The sequence below is a fragment of the Drosophila hydei genome, unplaced genomic scaffold, assembly GCF_003285905.1.
Source record: "Drosophila hydei strain 15085-1641.00,03,60 unplaced genomic scaffold, DhydRS2 tig00000090-arrow-arrow-pilon, whole genome shotgun sequence".
Lineage (NCBI taxonomy): Eukaryota > Metazoa > Arthropoda > Insecta > Diptera > Drosophilidae > Drosophila > Drosophila hydei.
Genome location: NW_022045662.1, coordinates 1,003,271 through 1,020,878, shown reverse-complemented (window position 1 = coordinate 1,020,878; position 17,608 = coordinate 1,003,271). Strand labels below are relative to the sequence as shown.

General features: G+C 43.2%; 3 protein-coding genes across 4 annotated transcripts; 1 reads left to right on the top strand and 2 right to left on the bottom strand.

Moving 5' to 3' along the window:
- Window positions 1-906: 906 nt before the first annotated feature.
- Window positions 907-5,389, bottom strand: LOC111598140 (putative uncharacterized protein DDB_G0271606). Its single transcript, XM_023313202.2, has 5 exons — window positions 3,793-5,389; window positions 2,740-3,728; window positions 1,375-2,200; window positions 1,154-1,302; window positions 907-1,088 (listed from the first exon to the last, which is right to left on the bottom strand). Exons 1-5 carry the CDS (start codon window positions 5,186-5,188, stop codon window positions 1,026-1,028), a joined length of 3,423 nt encoding a protein of 1,140 aa, XP_023168970.2. The 5' UTR covers window positions 5,189-5,389; the 3' UTR covers window positions 907-1,025.
- Window positions 5,390-6,404: 1,015 nt separating this feature from the next.
- LOC111598113 (ubiquitin carboxyl-terminal hydrolase 30 homolog) lies at window positions 6,405-9,015 on the bottom strand. Its single transcript, XM_023313166.2, has 4 exons — window positions 8,457-9,015; window positions 7,028-8,364; window positions 6,757-6,959; window positions 6,405-6,700 (listed from the first exon to the last, which is right to left on the bottom strand). The coding sequence occupies exons 1-4, from the start codon at window positions 8,536-8,538 to the stop codon at window positions 6,598-6,600; spliced, it is 1,725 nt and encodes a 574-aa protein (XP_023168934.2). The 5' UTR covers window positions 8,539-9,015; the 3' UTR covers window positions 6,405-6,597.
- A 266-nt stretch (window positions 9,016-9,281) lies between these two features.
- Window positions 9,282-12,957, top strand: LOC111598114 (T-complex protein 11-like protein 1). Of its 2 annotated transcripts, none has more exons than XM_023313168.2 (6): window positions 9,282-9,483; window positions 10,231-10,779; window positions 10,849-11,333; window positions 11,672-11,975; window positions 12,050-12,216; window positions 12,555-12,957. In XM_023313168.2, exons 2-6 carry the CDS (start codon window positions 10,532-10,534, stop codon window positions 12,818-12,820), a joined length of 1,470 nt encoding a protein of 489 aa, XP_023168936.2. In that variant the 5' UTR covers window positions 9,282-9,483; window positions 10,231-10,531; the 3' UTR covers window positions 12,821-12,957. The 2 variants fall into 2 exon arrangements, with proteins under 2 accessions (XP_023168936.2, XP_023168935.2); XM_023313167.2 differs by having other exon boundaries at window positions 9,284-9,483; window positions 10,106-10,779.
- The last annotated feature ends 4,651 nt before the right edge of the window (window positions 12,958-17,608 follow it).

Here is a 17,608-nt window from a genome sequence, read left to right as displayed (position 1 = left end):
ATCGCCAATGTTATACACTTAAATCAATAAAATCCAATAAAAAAACGAAATTTCGCTTTCCCCTTATTTATCAGCTAAAACAATTTTTTAACGCACAACTGAGAATTACGTCGAGTTGAGCAGTGAATTTCCAACATTTTCTAAGATTTAAAATGGGAAAATTCCGATATAAACTTTCTTTAATCCCAAAACTTGGACTAGTTAAGCTTGTCAAATTGAAGTCAAGCATCCCTGAGCAGATTCCCTAACATCTAACATCTCACATCTCTCCCATATCATCTCACTTAAAATAACACAACTCGAACAATTACACTACCTACCAAAAAGCCACGCACACTTACATACATAGCAATTTCTATATCTCAAATTCTCCTCTAATCACTAACCCACCTTTACTAATGCTCTAGATTGATTCTATATTCAAAATCAAATTTGAAAAAGATTTTTGAATTTTTGAAAAAAAAAATTATTATATACCAAATTTATGAATTTCTTTTTAAATATGTATAATCTTCAATGAAAGTCATTTAGATACGTTGTTAAAGTTGATCAAATAAAATGGTTTTGGAAGCTTTACTTCCAAATCACATAACTTTCCCAAAATCTAAGCCGATTTTTGGCACACAACGTTTTTCAATGGTTCGATTTTATCGAATCAGAATTCATGTTTTTAATAAATTATATACACTTAAACTGTTCTCAATTTTATTATACAACATTTTAAGATTTTCAATATATACTTTATTTAATTCTCTCTGAAACCAAATGCAATTATTTATTGGTCAAAAAAAATAAAGTTCAAATTCTAATAAATATAAAAGATTCTCAAAACACAAGAAAAAAAGTATATATATATGTATATACATATATAAAAATTTAACTAAAAAATAAAATCGATTTGAGGTAGAGGCTTCAACATGCATATAAAACTACTTTTCGATCGAAACAATGGGATCATTATATATGGCTGAGTTTTATCTATATTTTGTAACTGGCACTGGCTGAATGCGTTTCTTTCACTGTCACTAGATGACGGTGCGGCTGTGATTGAGAGTGAGCTTGCCACGGCGCACGCGACGCTGCAAACGCTGTGAAAAGGAAATGCAAATAGAATCTGAGAGTCTGTGGTAAGCATGTGTGCAGTTTGGCATACCCGATTGAAGACGTCACGCAGTATGCGATTGCTGCGACGACGACGCTCCTCGCATTCGCGATTTTGGGCAGCAATAACCTCGGGCAGGTTCTCGCAGCGTTTGCTGGTCAACGCCTTCATCTCGCGCGTGGAAAAGATGCGAACGCGAGCTGCAAGGAATGAATATGGAAACATGATTAAAAAGTCAAGTCACGTGTCAAAGGCAATGCAAAGGCACATACAGGTGACAGGCGGTGGCAGCTGCTGCAGTCGCTTGTCCAGCGACTCAATACTGCCACACTCGATGAGCTGCTCGAGTTCTTTGCGCCGCGCATTGCGCAGCAGCTGCATCTCATTGAGAATCGCCTTGCGCTGCTTGGACTGGGCGCAGAAGAGCGGACGAGCACGTTGCAGATAATCTTGCAAGGACAGTGTCTCCGGCAGTATTTGACCGGAGTCCTCTTTCGAGCTGAATTGTATGACGTAGGCAATGCTACGAGGTCGCACTTGAATCGTATGCTGGCATGGCCGCTGCTCCACCTTCGGCTGCTTTCGGCTCTGCTCGCTGGAACTGTAGCCTCGCTGCGTTTGGCTTCGACACTGGCGTAGCTGCATCTGCTGGTGGCAAGCCACATCGTCATACTGATGCGTTGTTGTGGTTGTTGTTGTCGTTGTCGCCTCACATGTATTCGCCAGGCTCAGCGGTATAGACATCTCCGAGCTGATGCACAGCATGGACGAGGTGGAGCTCTTAGTCGTGCAGTTGCTAGTTCCAGCAGTTGTTGCTGCTGCTGCTGTCGCTCCCGCCGTTGCTGTTGCTGTTGCTGTCGATTTGCGCACGGGACAGGGCGCATTAAGTGAGTTGACCACGTGATAGTAGGTGGCACCCTCATCCAGGCAGCCATAGACATTGCCAACAGTCTGAGCGTATTGCATTTCCATATATTGGTGTTGTTGTTGTTCTTCAATTTGTTTTTGGTATTGCTTTTGCTGATGTTGTTGTTGTCCTTGATGTTGTTGCTGACATTGTTGGCATGGTTTCAGCTGCATCTGATGCGTGCATTGATGCTGTGAAACAAAGACAGATAGATAGGTTAGATAGGTTTCTGAACTGTTAACGCAAAGAAACGACAGTGATACGGCTTTGATAAGGTATATACGTGTATATAACAAAGTGAGGCTTGTCATAGAGTTATGAAGGTCTGAAGTACAATCTAGTCTGGGACCCGAATCCATATCAGTTTTGTTAAGCCTTGGTCACTTTCACTTTCACTCCTCTCTCTCTCTCTCACTTTATCTCTAACTTTCTCACTCTTTTTCTTACTCTTTCAATTCACCTCTTTATCTCTGTAATGTTAATTAATCTAATTTAAGATCAGTTTGAATTAATTTCTATTTTAAGTGTAAGCTTTCTCTCTCTCATCCGCTATACCTCTCTCTCTCTCTCTCTTCTGCTTATCTGTAATTTCTTAAGCAAGTAAATGTTTAATACTGAAATATGTCTCTCTCTCTCTCTCTCTAGTTCTCTTTTTAACTCTCTCCTCACTTTGCATTAGCAAAACTCCCTGCATAGTTCCACTCTACTCTACATAGCCATTAGATCTTACCATGTGGCATGTGGCATGATGATGTTGCTGCTGTCGATAGATGACTTGATGCTGCTGCTGTTGCTGCTGTCGCATAAAAAGCTGCTGTTGCTGCTGCTGCTGTTGTTGCTCGAGGCGTTGCTGCTGCTGATTTTGATAGTGGGCCATGAACTGGCGCCGTCGCTGCTGGACAAAGGAGCAGACGCTTTCGCTGCTGCCCGACTGCTGGCTAAGCGCAGAGGGTGTGGCCATCTTGCTGCGCGGTAGCTGTAGCTGCTTGGTGGAAGACACACGAGCAGGCGGCGGCGGAGGTGGCGGCGGCGGAGGCGGTGCAGCCGCTGCACCGACAAGGATTAAGGGAGGCGTTAAAATGGGCGTGGCAGGTGGTGCTGCTGTTGGTTCCGCTGAATCCACAGCCTTCAATTGATTCAGTGCATTGGGCATTTGACCATTGCCTTCCTCCAGCTGAATGGGTATAGACACACTCTTGGTCCCAGTTGTGGTTGGGATCACGCCCCTGGCAGCGTTGGTTAATAGATTCTGCAGCGTGCGTAGGCGCAGGATTTCCGAATCGATCCAATTAAGCTGCGTGCGTCGCTCTGTGTCCAGGTGGACGCGTTGCTGTCGCTTCTCCTCGTACTCAATCTCGCTCTGAGTCATAGGATTCAACCACTCCTGCATGGCTGCCTGCTCAGCGACAGCTTCGTCGGTGTATTTCATTTGAATGTTTGTCTTTTGCGTGACCAGCTCATTGGAGGCGCCGCTACTAGTGGATGTATAGCTGCAGGGATTTGGGGAATGCATTGGCGCGGCCAGGCGAGTGCGAGGCGCCGGCACGGGAACAACCACAGAGACTGGAGTAGGCGTTGCAGTTGTCGTAGCAGTAGGAACTGCAATAAGAATAGGTGCAGCAGCTGAAGTCGTTGCAGGCACTTCGAGCTTCGGCAAATTGATTTCACTTGTATTGGTGGCAATATCCTTGCTACGGTTCTGGCTTTGGCGCAACGTATCTGTAGACAAAGGGAGTATAGCATATATCAATGTCAGCTCCATTGCATGAGAAACGTATCATACCTGCACATTCAGCCATAGATTTATCCATTCTCTGCTTCTCTTTGAGAAGCGCCTCCTTGTGCTGACTTCGCTTGCTGTCCGCTCGACTGTTGATGCTGCTGCTGCTGCTGGCCACCAGATCGAGGCAGGCTAACCGCTTGGCTATATCCCGGATGAGTTGCTTCTTTTGGCCATAGCTAAGACTGCGCTTGTGAACCAGCGAGCAGAGCAAATCGATACCCAGATCTACATCGCATTTAGCGGGCGAGCTAGAGGTGCTCGAGGAGTAGCAGCTCGATTGGCTGTGCTGCTGCTGCTGTGACTGTGGCTGTGGCTGTGGCTGTTGGTTCTCCTTGTTCTCCTTGCTGTGTTTGTTCTCCTTGTTTTCCCTCTTCTCCTTATTCGTTTGCCGACGCTTGCACAGCACCTGCTCCAGCTGCGCTGCATATTCCCGCTCTTGACGCTGCTGCTCTACATGCCGCAGCAGCTCCTCGGCGCTGAGGCTTCGGCTGCGACTGCGGCTTCGGCTGTTGCTCTGACTGGTCGAGGGACGTGAATTGTGTTGATAGTCAAAGCTGCTCACGGCAGAGGTGGCGCAGCTCTCTCTACGCGAACCCTGGCTGGGCACGGGCGTAACTGTGGACGCGGGCGTCGCTATAGACGTTGTCTGTGGCTGACTGTAAATACGACTGCCCTGGACAAAGGTGCTGGAGGCGAGCGGGGCAGCTTGCGTTTGTGGCTTCTGTTCTCGTTGCTCCTTCTGCTGCAACCGATTCAAATCGGATTCCGAGTGATTAGGTCGTTCTCCCCTTTCCGACTGCGCAGCAGGCTGTATGGCTGCCTCCAACACAGAACGCTCCAATGTGCTAATATTACTGGCGGAGATAGCACGCCCATAGCGATAGCCCACATCAGCAGCGGGATCCCATTCGAGACGCTTGTGAGACTTGAGCGCCGATTCCGGTGTTTGAGTTTTGCGCGTTTGCAACTGAGGCGTCTGCGTCTGCGTGCCCTTGGTCGGTGTGCGCAGATCCTCTACTGAAGCGGATACAGTTCGTTTTCCACATGATGCGATGGTCTCCATGGCAATGGGTATCTGTTTGACTTGTTCAGCTGAGGAGCCGCATTCCTTTCGCTTTCGAATGCTGGCCAAGGCAGCTGCGCAGGCAGCTGTTGTTGCAACCCCCATGCTGCTGCTACGACTGCGGCTGCGGCATTGGTTACTGGGCGCGCCGACGCTGACGTTGCTGCTCGCTGGTGAAGTGGTTGATGAGAACGCCATGAAGCGTTCCAGCATCGATTCCCGGTCCTTGGCTAGCTCCGCCAGATATTCTCTTATTTTGGGCGTAATGCGCGAGGTATGCTGTAATTTTCTATCATTATGTTGTTTACGATTCGTACTATTATTGCTTGACATTGTTCCACATAGCTTTCGAATTTCGAATTGTACACAACTGCGAACGGGTACGCAATGGCAAACGCACAGCGTCAGTGTGTACACACCATCAAAAATTTGTGCACTTTAACATTTTTCGATAGCCGATATTAAGATGGATAACATAGATTCATTTTAAACGAACATTAAAACATTGGCAATTACAAATGTACACTGTATTTTAATTGCGCAATTTCTAATTAAATCTTATATCACCAAATAATATACAATGTGGCATATATATCAATGTTGCTTTTTGGCTAAAGCATGTGAAATGATTATGTTAAACTGTTAAATTTGAATTACGGTCAGTTATTTTTCTTATCGTAATTTAGTATGTTGAAAAAGTATGCTTAAAAACGACTGAAAATATTTAAAATTTTGATAAGTAAAAAATAATTGTATACATATTAACACAACATATACATAATATTAGAATATATTAAAATGTTTTTTTTTTTTTTTTTTTTTTTTGACTAAAGCAGCATTGCGCCATTGAACATTTCAGTTCAGTAACAGTATGTTAAGCTCCAATTTCACTGTTAAATTTAAACTGAGAGGCGCGAATCGAATTGGTAAAACAGCAAAAATGATCATAGATCATCACAAATTAACTATAAAATGCAAATAAAAACTATTGAATTGTAAATATCTATCCGAACTTTATTAATATGGCGTTTAACGTAGATTATTATTGTTTGGGCAATTGGGTTGATCTATCATTTACATAAATAGCTATTATTGGGAAAGGCCAAGGGTATTCGCTTGTATATAGACACTGTACCGATAAATGCATATGCCAATCGATTATTTCGTATCGCTTGACGCTTGACGCCTAAAGAGCGGGAAGTACATATATATTCATATATATATAAAAAGTTTTGAACAAACGTCTTTAAAAAAAGAACAGATAAAATTATAAATTTATGCTCGCGGTAATACCCCTAGCATTAGTTTTTTGTTCTTGATCTATATCGCTTAATACAGACATCTAAAAAGCACATATCATGAATTTTCAATTCAATTTTTAAATTTTTAAATGCAATAATGTAACAAAAGTATATATATGTTAATGTATGTATGTATGATGGGGAAACACCTGCGCAGGCGTGTGAGTGATTTTTTGGTGCTTGCTGAGACCGTTTTTTTCGCAGTTCCGTGTTTTGATTTCTTTTTGTTCCTTGTTTTGTTATTTTGCTTTTTTTTGTTTTGTTTTTTTTTTTTTTTGGAGCTGTCTGCTATGGCCACCGTTCGATTATTATAGGGTATAATAATTTGAATTTTCATCACAACGTTGAGAAGGTATTTATAGTGAAGAAATGACTAGGCCGACGAGCTGGTTCTTTGGGGGCTTTGGAGATTAGGATTGCGACTTGGTCTGCGTTCGGTGTTCAACGTCGCTGGCCACGATCGTAGAATAATAAATATGCCGGCACACTAAGAACCTCGTCAATGGACACCTCGCGTACAATGGTGTCCGATGTGTAGAACCAGCTGTTAATGGGAACACTTAAAGGAAATGGATATATTTATATACAACTGTTATTTACCGATGGGCATTGCGCAACGAGCCGCGTCGATAGGTCACAAAGTGTCCACTGTTCGCCTCGCCGGAATGCACGACCACAGCGAGCAGCCGATAAAGATTTTTCGGGAACATCGCACCGAAACCCTCGCCGCCAGCGCCGCTGCCATTGTTCATGGGCAGGCTGGAGGAATACAGCGACATGGTCGAACCCCAAGGTGTGCCCGCCTGAAAGGAGTGAAATGAAAGATGTATTCAAACGAGTGACAAGAAAATTCAATTGCGGTAAATCTCACCTGGCTATTTAGATGTGGCTGCACAAAGCTATATGGTGCCATCGACAAACTCTCAGGAAAGTGCACGTAATCCTGTCGCTTGCACACCTGCCCGGTGGGCAGCCAAACGGTGCGTGCAATGTGAATGCACAGGCAAGCGGGTAACTTGGCAAACGTCACAGACTTCGTGTGCATCGTTGTCTCATTGCACGAATCGCATTTGACATCGCTTAGATCCTCGGAGGTAATATACTCGCTGAGTAAGTGACCCAAGCTCAAGCCGGAGCGCCGCTGTGTGGGCAGATTTAGGGTAATGCTATCGAACTTATCGTAGCGCACAGCGGACTTGGAGCCGCAGCCATTGCAGACGATTTGGGCGCCCATTGCACCTTGAAACGGATGCGCTACCTGGCTGGGCATCATGCTTGACCAAATCGAGACACGGCCAGGTCCGCGATTCAGACGCTCCAGCGAGCGGCAGGAGCTCGAAACGCGTCGATTAAGGCCCTCGCCTTGTTGCTGTTGTTGCTGCTGCTGCTGCAGCTGTTGCTGTTGCGGAAGGCGTGGACGCGAGAGACGTTCGTTGCCCAGTATTGGCGAAACATTCAATGGCTCCGCTTGTGTCTCAAAATCCAAACCATAGCCGAATGGCAGAAAGCTGGAGGCGCCAGCAGCAGCAGCACCTGCTGGCGTCATAATTTCCGACGTCTCACGTTCACAAACTGAGGCTGGTGAGTCGGGTGTGTGAGCCTCGGAACGGACCAAACGCTGTAAGCTGGTCGCTTCATCGTATTCCATGTTAAGGAAATCTGTTAGCATGGCACTGGATGGTCGGTTGGGCTGATCGCCAATGCGTTGGCCAGCCATGTTGCAAGTGCGATAGGCAGCAGCTGCAGCTGTGGCAGCTCCTGTGACCAAATCCAAGCCATCGCCATTATCGTTGCCAAGATTCAGTTGATTCCTTGCTGTGACTGGCAGCAAGGCATCCGACAAGCAACCCACCTGCTGTGGCCTTGTGGCCTCCTCCTCCAGTGATGAGAGCAGCACATGGAATAGCTCATGTGCATCGTGCTCCTCCTGTGGTATTACCCAGCCTAGTGTATTCAAGGCGCGCAGCACAGCGCCTGGTGAGTGAGGATCGCCGCGCAGCGTCGCATGCGTACCATTTACCACCTCCAAAGTGCTTAGCATGGAACTGATCAAGCTCTTGCGATCAGGCGTGGCGCCATTGTACAACTGCAGCCAGGCAATAAACTGTGGACACGCAGCCAGAGCCTGAAGCAGCGTATTAAGGAAACATGTGCGACCAAAATTGTGTAGTCCAGCAATTTGGCCGCGTCGCTGACGTAAACGAGACCCTGGCAATGGGAAACAGAAATGGGGCAATTAGTGTAAATAAATGCAGCCAGTGTTGCACAACAGCAGTAAAACGAAACCAAACATAGCTTACCCGACGGGCCCCAAAAGACAAATGCGCCCACAACAGCAGCCACCGTCACACCGGCAGCCATCAAAATCTTCTCACTTTCCATTGTGATTCAAAATCAGGGCTATGAGTGGGTAGGATGGAGGGGATGGGCGGGAGGCGTTGCACACACACTGCGTTTAGCACTACAACATCGATTGGCATCAACAACAAACACACTCCACTTGGCCAATTGTTGTCACTCTACTTCTTATTCTTCAGATTTATGTGTATGTGTGTTTGCGTGTGTGTGTCTCTTTGTTACCACAGCTGTTGGTTTGCTTTTATAATATTAACATTAGAGCCTGGAAAAAAACCTGAAATTCTTCTATACTATTGTGTGTCTGTCTGGTGTCTGATGTTTAGTAAATGGTATTGCCACATCGTCAAATTATGCACTCGACTTTTGCCAGATTGTTTGGTTTTCTACCAACAGTCTGGCAGCACTTAGCAGTCGAGGCGAGTCTGCTGCTGCAAACAAAGCAAGCCATCCACATATTTTTTGCGTTCTATAAACTTAATGTAAAAACTAGTCACATCGAATCTTGTGCGCGTCGTAGTCACCTGAAAAATAGTGACAATAATTTTTGCAAAAATTATATGAGCAGCAAGTTGATATATAAATTTATATCTATATATATATATATGAAATTTTTCGCTTAACCATTTTATGCCGTGAGCTGCATACTGGCTTTTATTCTCGAAAGTTGTGGAACATATGGGAATAACAACAACTGCATTAACAACAACAAAACAGAAAGCAAGCACAACAAACAAAGGTGGCCTGCGCTTAGTTCGAATTGAAATTTATACATTCATAACAAATTATTACTCACATTACAATTTGGACGTCGTAAGCACGAGTAGCGTACGGGCAGAAAAAATGCTTTTAAATTGTGGAAACGTGTTAAATAAAATAAAATAACTTTAAATTAAGCGTACAAGTGCTATTCAAGAATTTAAAGAAAAAAATAATAAAATATAAAGCTATACAATTAAGTTCCTATTGATGGTAAGTCTAATTAGAGCAATCAATTTTTTTACATTTAGTGTATTTAGCGAGAGTGTATGTGTATTTGTAAGTGTTGCAATTATTGTGACATCCCTTGTCCCCAACCACCCAACTGCGCCGTCCTTGTGTTCATTTCACAATATTATACGCACATGCACATACACAGACACGCATGCATGCTTGTAGATACACTCACACACATTCATGCAGACACACAGCTGCTTGCTGCGCAATAGTCCAATTCTCTTCATTTCTGTTTTCATAGGCTGCTTTATTTGCGCTTCTTTGTTTATATCAGTCTTTCGCTGCCAGTTTTCAATTGTGCAATTCGTTCGCTTTTCCGCGTTAATTTTGGAAACTGTGTCAGCGCCACAGATTCAAATCGCAAGAAATTTTCTTATATATACATTTTCTTTTATATATATATATTATATTTGATCTGTGCTAAAGATTTTTCTACATGTCTATGTGTATGTGTGTGTGTGCAAAGTGGTTCGCTTGCTTTGTTACTGTTTTTGCTGCTTCTTTGTGTTTGTCAGACACTAACACTTACATATACACACTCAGCCACACACTTAACGGTTATTGCCTTGCATTCTGTTTTAACGTCGCATTTCGCCAGCCTTAGACGCAGCTGACCCTGAGCCAAAGCCAAAGCAGTCTTTGTGCGTTTCCTTTGTGCAAACACGGAAATTGAGACGTAATTGCATCAAATAAGGAAAACACGGTTCAATTCCATATTTGCAGAAAACCAGTTGCACGACAACATCAACATCGGACAACAAAAGAGCAACAAAGAAACCAATCGCAGCAGACACGAACATAAACTTCAAATCTATTCAACTAGAAAACTGATAACGATTCTGGAAAATTCAATCCGAACAATTGTCAGCTATTATATCTGAAAAGCTGGAAATAAATTTGCATTTGCAAGACAGCAGTTGGAGAAAGTGTGCAATCGTTAACAATCCAATCAAAGCAGCTGAAGCCGTGACACAGACCAATTAGAAACACACATTTCCAATTGGACATCGAGAAAACCAGCAAAATGGACGCCAAAGAGAATAACAAGGAGCAGCCGCAGCTGTCGGAAAGTGAGCTACGCACGGATAGCGAAAGCTCGACTGACAGCATGATGCGCTTTGTGCTGCCCAGCGTGGATGGGAGTCCTCCAAAAGTGGTCACCATGGACGAGGTGGCGGGCATGCTGAAGAATCTCAAGAATATGGAACTGGCACATGAAATAGCACTCAATCCGGAGTTTAAGCTGCAGCCATATGAGCCGCCAATGAACAGGTAATCTAACTATCTCTCCCACTCTCCCACACATACGTAATCTGTTTGAAACTTCTTAATCCCCGCTAGCTTGGAGGGTCGTATCAAGGCGATGGTACACAAAGCATTTTGGAATCTATTGCGCGAGCAATTGGAGCGTAATCCACCATCATATGATCAGGCCATTCGGTTGCTGGGCGAGATTAAGGAGGACTTTCCACAGCTGCTCTCGCCGAACAATGCGAACGCCTTGGTGCGCATCAATGCAACACTAGATGAGGCGCTCATCCGGCAGCAAGCGGAGCGAGGAACGCTCGACTTTCGATCCTATGCCAATTTTGTGATCAATCTGTTGGCCAGCATGTGCGCACCGGCACGAGATGAGACGGTTGCCAAGCTACGAGAAATCGACGATGTAATCGATACCTTCCGTGGCATACTGGAAACCATGGCGCTGATGAAGCTGGATATGGCCAACTTTATGGTTTCGGCGGCGCGCAATAATATAGCAGCGAATTCTGTGGAGTATGAGAAGCAAAAGTTTAGCACATTCTTACGCGAATTTCATGGCAATGGTGCGTATACCCTGTACATAGTCAGCGAGAATACGTATCGGGGGAACAGTTTGTAGCCATGCTCATAGGTCGATAAGCTTATTGAAGTTGACTTGATCTAAAAATGACTGCCATACTTGAGCTAAAAATACCTGTGTACTTGATCTAAAAAAGTTGTTAGTCCTACTTGGTCTAAAAATAGCTTATCGTTCTTAGTCTAAAAGTATCTGTTCGTCCTATTTGGTCTAAAAATATCTTCGTCCTACTTGATCTAAAAATATCTGTTCGTCTTACATGGTCTAAGAAGACCTATAAATGTAATGATCCATAACTAATTTCTTGTGCTTTCCGTTTTTCAGTTGGCTTTCCTGCCACAGAGGATTGGCTGCAACGTGCTCGCCCCGGCTGCAACAACAACGAGGAAATCATTTACAATGCATTCAAGCAGCTGCTCAACTATCCGACGGACAAGGAGTTTCCCGAGCTGCTGCGCATCGATAAGGAGCGCTTCGAGGGTCTCAGCTGGCGTTGCCAGCGGCTCATTTTGTGCGCTGCGCTCATATCGATTGCACAGGGTGTTCCAATCATATCGCAGCGGCGCGACAATCGCATTCAACTGGCCAAGCAGCTGGACATACTCGTTCAACATGTCAAGCAGCCGGAGTGAGTGAGATAGACACACTGTTGCCAAGCCATTCACTTATCTTGCTCTCTCTTTCTATCTCTGTCTCTTTTAGTCAGCTAAATGCTGCCATCGACAACTGCTACGAGCAGATTCGCGCGTTTATAAACAAATCGCTGGAGAAGGAGAAACTGCCGCTGCTGAGCGAGTCGCAGGAGACGCAAATCCAGAGCCAAGTCCAGCAGCTGGTCAACAAAACATCGCCCGTGCGCATGCTAATGGGTAATTGGCCATGTCCTGTTTAAATCCTTGCGAATAGCATAATGAGTGTGCATAGTGTATGCCTGCTCTGTCTCTCTCTAGCTACATGGTATAACTATGTAATGGCATAGGGAACAGTAGTTATCTAGATAAACAGATCCGACTATATATTTAGACGTTTGCTAATGTATAATAATCTCACTAACGTTGGAATACTATATTATATATATAGAGAGAGAGACAGATATTGAGGAACATATTATATATGCACTGCTCAGCTAGCAAGAGTACTACGAATTCGGCTTGCCGAGTTCTATTTTACGCTTTTGTTGCTAACTTTTTATGGTTTGCCGTTGCAGCCAATCGTATGGACGGCTTTGTGCGCGTTGCCTTGCGCTCGAATGGGAATATACCGCCGCCGCCCGCAGGCTTTGCTGAGTTTGGCGAGGAGCTAGTCGCATTTATTGCATCTTTTCGGCGCTTGGTCTCCTACAATCACGCTGTGTTTGGAGAATACTTTTTGCAGCTGCTCAACAACAAGCAGCGAAACAGCGCAGAGCCAACGGCAGAGGCCAGCAGCAGCAGCAGCCTATCTACCAATCTGGCCCAAACAGCCAAGCCTTAGAAAGAGAGCGCGAAAAGCAAATGAAAGAAAGCGAGAGAGAGAGAGAGACAGTGTGTGTATGGAGGAAGCAACAATATATATTCATGTATCTATGCTGCTGGGGTCAAGCGTTGGAAGCGCCAAAAGCACATAAAAAACAAAATGCTGAAAGTTTAAACTAGCCCGCAAGCTAGCCATTTACATAAACCCACATAAACCCGAAAACAGCCACAGCAACAACAACAACGAAGACAACAAACAGAAGACGAAGACGAACGAGAATTGATTTGTTTTATGTTCGCGTAGCATTTTAAATGTAACAATTTATAAACTGGGTGCACTTAGCCAAGTGATATAAAACAAACGAAATAAGTACTAATACATACACACCTGCGCACCTACGCACCCACACACCTGTTTGAGGGCTGTCTGTGATAAATGAGAATCTGAACAACATTGCAAAAGCAACTGCTAACAATATGAATACATATGTATGTGTGTGCAAGGACACCTGGGCACGCCCTCACTGAATACCTAGAAGAAAAACAAACCCTAAACAACATCAACAACAATTGGCAGCTGCTAATGGACTTAAAGCACATTTAACATCAAATATTAAAACTAAATTTAAAAAAGAAAAACAACTGTATTAACATTAGTTAAGTCAACACATAATAAAAAAAAATATATATATATATAAATCTATACAAATTATATACTGACAAGTCATATATAGACAGCTATATGTATGTATGTGCTATGCGACTGTATTTAGTTAATGGTTTTACTTAAATGATCCACCGTCTGAAATGTGCTAAGATCAAAAGAAAAACATATACATAATAAATAAAATAAATATTCAAATATTTAGTAATTTATTGAAAATACGTTGCCATTCATAAGAACGCCAAAAGTTCGTGCTGACGGATATTTTAAAGCATTTAATGGCAAGTAGATGCACATTTGTGCAATTGTGACGCTAGATGATTGCTTCAAGTTGTAGCTTTTATGCACCAAATCACATACAATATGGTTGGCAGGCAATAGTGTAGTTGGCTGAGCCGTTCGGCTCGTGTGTCGTTCTTCCGGCTGGCCCCGGTTCAAACCTCGCTCAAGTTCGAATTCATATAAGTTTGCATTTTCTTATTAAAAAAATTTTTAATATTGCAATAACAAATGAATCATCAAAAGTTAAGCTGCTGTGACCGTAGATTTTTCAGCTCCAGCTTCTGTGGGCTCATGCAACGGTCAAACGTTCGAGCGCTCGAGCGTTCGAGGTGCCTGCCAAAGATTTCAATGAAAACCCAAATGCCTTAATATGTTGTATATATAGTAAGAGGAGAAAAATCAAATTGAAAAAATAAGAATAATAAAGTAGAATGCAAATGGAAAAAATAAATGTAATGAATTCAAATTCGAATTTGTCATCATCGGCTGCGGCTGCTCAAATATCATTTCACTGGCGACCTTTAAAAGGCAATAGTAGAATTAGTCAATATTTCTATAGGCTGAGCCAGCGGCAGTTTTCTGGCAGCTGCGGTTTGGCTGAGCTGCTGTTGTGTGTCTGCCGTAAGCTGTGCATCGTGCCGTTGCATCTGTTCATCTGTGTTACGACAGATGATTCGGTTGTCAACGAAACGCGCCGATGTTATGGGGTATCCGAAGGCAATGCCATCTCAACCGATGGCGCTGTATTCGGTGAGTTGCTGCCCTTTCCAGCCTCTACACCTGGGTATTCAATCGTCAGATGTCGTAAAGACTCCAAGCGAGATCCAATGCAGGTTTCGCTTGTATCTCATATTGAAAGCTTAGCTCTCACTGAAGCGCAGCTATGTGCGATGGATCAGCTGGTTTTGAGTTGCCAATCTCATTTCCACTACAAACTGGTTGGCAACAATTGCCAGAACATTGCCAATGACATTGTCGAAATGCTACGAAGACCAAGCTATAGACCCCATTGGGTGACAGTCGAGAGTCATACTAGATATTTCAAAGCATATAATGGAAAGTAGATGCAACACACTTCTCAAAGCTATATCGACTAAAGTTAAAGAATATGAATATATTTTTTTTTGCTATTCTAGACATCAACCACCAAACCGATCAGGGTTGCTGCAATGACTAAATTACGGATTGCTTAGTCTGAACACACACCGCTGGTTGTTGCCTTTGCTATTTCAGATTTCGCGCATGGCAAATGGCGCTCACTATCGTTTGACTGAGTGCAGCAATTACAACAGCAAAAAGCACATCACACACACACACATACACACCCGCATATACACAAATGGTGTGTGGGCAATAATAATCATAAAGAGAATAATAATAATCACGCCACTTGCTGTACTTTGGCACTTGAGACGAAGACGACGACAACAACGCGTCGCAGTCGCAGTTGGCACGTTGATTGCGTTGGACAGCTTACCACACCCGCTTCCGTTGCGCTTAACGCCCAACGTACTCAGCTTCATCCTGATGTCTTATCGCAGCTTCAATTGCTCTATTTTATTCTCTCTCTCTCTGTTACTCTATCCCCCGTTCTCTTGCTGCCAATGTCGACATTTATGTTTGTATGCGTGAGTGTGTATGCTTGTATTCCAAGATTCGATGTTTCAGTTTTTTTTTTTGCCTTTCTTCTTCATTCTTATTTTATGAGTAGCTGATAAGAAATCTGCGTCGTCTGCGTTGCTAACTGGAAACTCCTCTCCTTTCCGCTCTTTCTCTTTTGGTCTCCGCCTTCATTCTGACGTCGCGACGTCGAAGGCAAGGAAGGGCGGCTTGTGAGAGCGAGTGAGACAGAAAGCGAGCCTCTTTCTGTTAAGCTCAAAGTCCATTCAGACAGCTCCCTGTTTTTGTATGATTTATATTTATGTAAATACACACATCTTGCGGTCGTTTCCAGCCTCATCAACATTATCGTCGTGATCATTATGGCTTTAAAGCAAAAAGTAAAGTCCAACTGGAAACTCGCTCGACCAGTACTGCGAGCGAGGCAAGCGAATAAAACAAAAATAAGCTCAAAGTGAGTCGCACTTGCAATACCCTTTACTACGTGTTCTTACGAGTATATGCATATGAGTAGAAAATGCGATAGAAACATGGAGAAATTTCAAGAAATTTATTTAGATTATTTGTTGAATATATTTTTATATTTTTTATCTATTAGAATAGTATAACAGCTCAGTTTTACCCAATAATGATTAATGACATGTATTTATTTATATACATATATATAAATATATATGTATATGTTATGTCCATCCGATTCACCCATATCAAAGTTCACATATAGCCTTATCATGAAAATAAGGAGATAGGTGTAGAAATTCCAAGCACTTAACTCCACTCAGCGCTCAGTTTCAATAGAACAAACATATTTATTTATGGAAAGATAGTTAAACAGAAAACAAGAAGGGGAAAAATGAAAGGTAAAGCCACATGAGCATTGAATACCCTACGTAAATGGCCTGATGTGGCATGCTCGATCATGGAACGCATATACCCAGCTTTGGGGGCAACAGGAATGTGTATGATCTGTACAACATGCTGAAGAATCTCTGTTCGAAGATCGCGAGTTTCAGTCAGTTTTGGGCATAGTACATACATACATACATATTGATTGATCCGATCCTTAAATGCCCTCGTCTGGAGTCCAATTGGCATCCCGCCTATGCTGCCATGGCCAAAAAAATTAACTTGGATGCTGGCGGGCATATAAATGAGCGAAAGCGAACTTGAGATTCACTTTTCGTATATTTTTCGCATTTTGCTTTTTGTGCGGATCTTTCGCTTTGGCTCATTATCGAAATTCCCCAAATACTTGAGAGAAGTCGCCATAACGAATACCTTGGCATTCACACAGTGATAATGCGACCTGTGCCTGTATGCCCTAGCGCTATCTAAGGCCCCGCTCTATAAATAGGTCCCCATTGAACTTCACATATTGAATTGGCACTCTGGCACCAGGTGAGCCAGTCTCCGTCTCTGATAAGAAAACGATTCGTAACCGTGCAATTTAATCACGAGCAAACAAGAGCACACAAATCAGAATACTTCTGGCACGTCATCCTCAAAACAGTTATATGTCTGTACATCCAGATGTACAGAGAGATATCTCTCTATCTCTCTATCCCTCTCTCCCTCTAAATGATTGGCATTGCAATCAGTCGACAAATCCCAAGCTTATGAATGACATAATCATTGGGACTGAATCAATAATCAATGGGTTCTAGTCATTACATAAGTCAAATGGATGAGCTATTAAGCATGGCGTGACAGATAGTTAATCAAGCAGCTGGTCAGTCAATCAATCAGACGATTAATCTATAGGTTGGCTGTCTAACTCAGTGAATCATTCAATAAATTTATTAGTCAGTCATCAACTCAATGAATCAATCAGTCAATCAGTCAATCAGTTAGCCAGGCAATCAGTCAATTGAACAATAAGTCATCTCAGTCATCGAATATGCGAATCAATGAATCAGTCAGTCAGTCAGTCAGTCACCTAGCTCATCGAATCAGTCCAATCATAGTCAGCCAGTCATCTAAGTCTATCAATCAAGCAGTCAATCAGTTGATAATTCAGTAACTCACTCTAAGCGAGTATATGCATTACACAGCTGAATCAATCAATCAATCAATCAATCAAACAAGCAGATAGAATATCTCTAATGCAATACTCGAAGTAGCTCAAGATACTTCTCAATCCTAAGCATAGCCTTAGGTATAGATGGATAGGTGGATAGCTAGATATATAGGTATAGATAATCTTAAAATAAATAGATGAAGCTTCCCTCTAAAAGCTATATC

Excerpts from the sequence above, each read along its gene's own strand:
- LOC111598140 (XM_023313202.2), bottom strand. The coding sequence starts at position 5,188 with ATGTCAAGCAATAATAGTACGAATCGTAAACAACATAATGATAGAAAA. Across the intron at positions 3,729-3,792 it reads ATCTATGGCTGAATGTGCAG|ATACGTTGCGCCAAAGCCAG; the intron begins GTATGATACGTT and ends CTTTGTCTACAG. Across the intron at positions 1,303-1,374 it reads GCTGCCACCGCCTGTCACCT|CTCGCGTTCGCATCTTTTCC; the intron begins GTATGTGCCTTT and ends CATTCCTTGCAG.
- LOC111598113 (XM_023313166.2), bottom strand. The coding sequence starts at position 8,538 with ATGGAAAGTGAGAAGATTTTGATGGCTGCCGGTGTGACGGTGGCTGCT. Across the intron at positions 6,960-7,027 it reads AGCCACATCTAAATAGCCAG|GCGGGCACACCTTGGGGTTC; the intron begins GTGAGATTTACC and ends CACTCCTTTCAG. Across the intron at positions 6,701-6,756 it reads TCGTTGCGCAATGCCCATCG|CTGGTTCTACACATCGGACA; the intron begins GTAAATAACAGT and ends TCCCATTAACAG.
- LOC111598114 (XM_023313168.2), top strand. The coding sequence starts at position 10,532 with ATGGACGCCAAAGAGAATAACAAGGAGCAGCCGCAGCTGTCGGAAAGT. Across the intron at positions 10,780-10,848 it reads TATGAGCCGCCAATGAACAG|CTTGGAGGGTCGTATCAAGG; the intron begins GTAATCTAACTA and ends AATCCCCGCTAG. Across the intron at positions 12,217-12,554 it reads GCCCGTGCGCATGCTAATGG|CCAATCGTATGGACGGCTTT; the intron begins GTAATTGGCCAT and ends TTGCCGTTGCAG.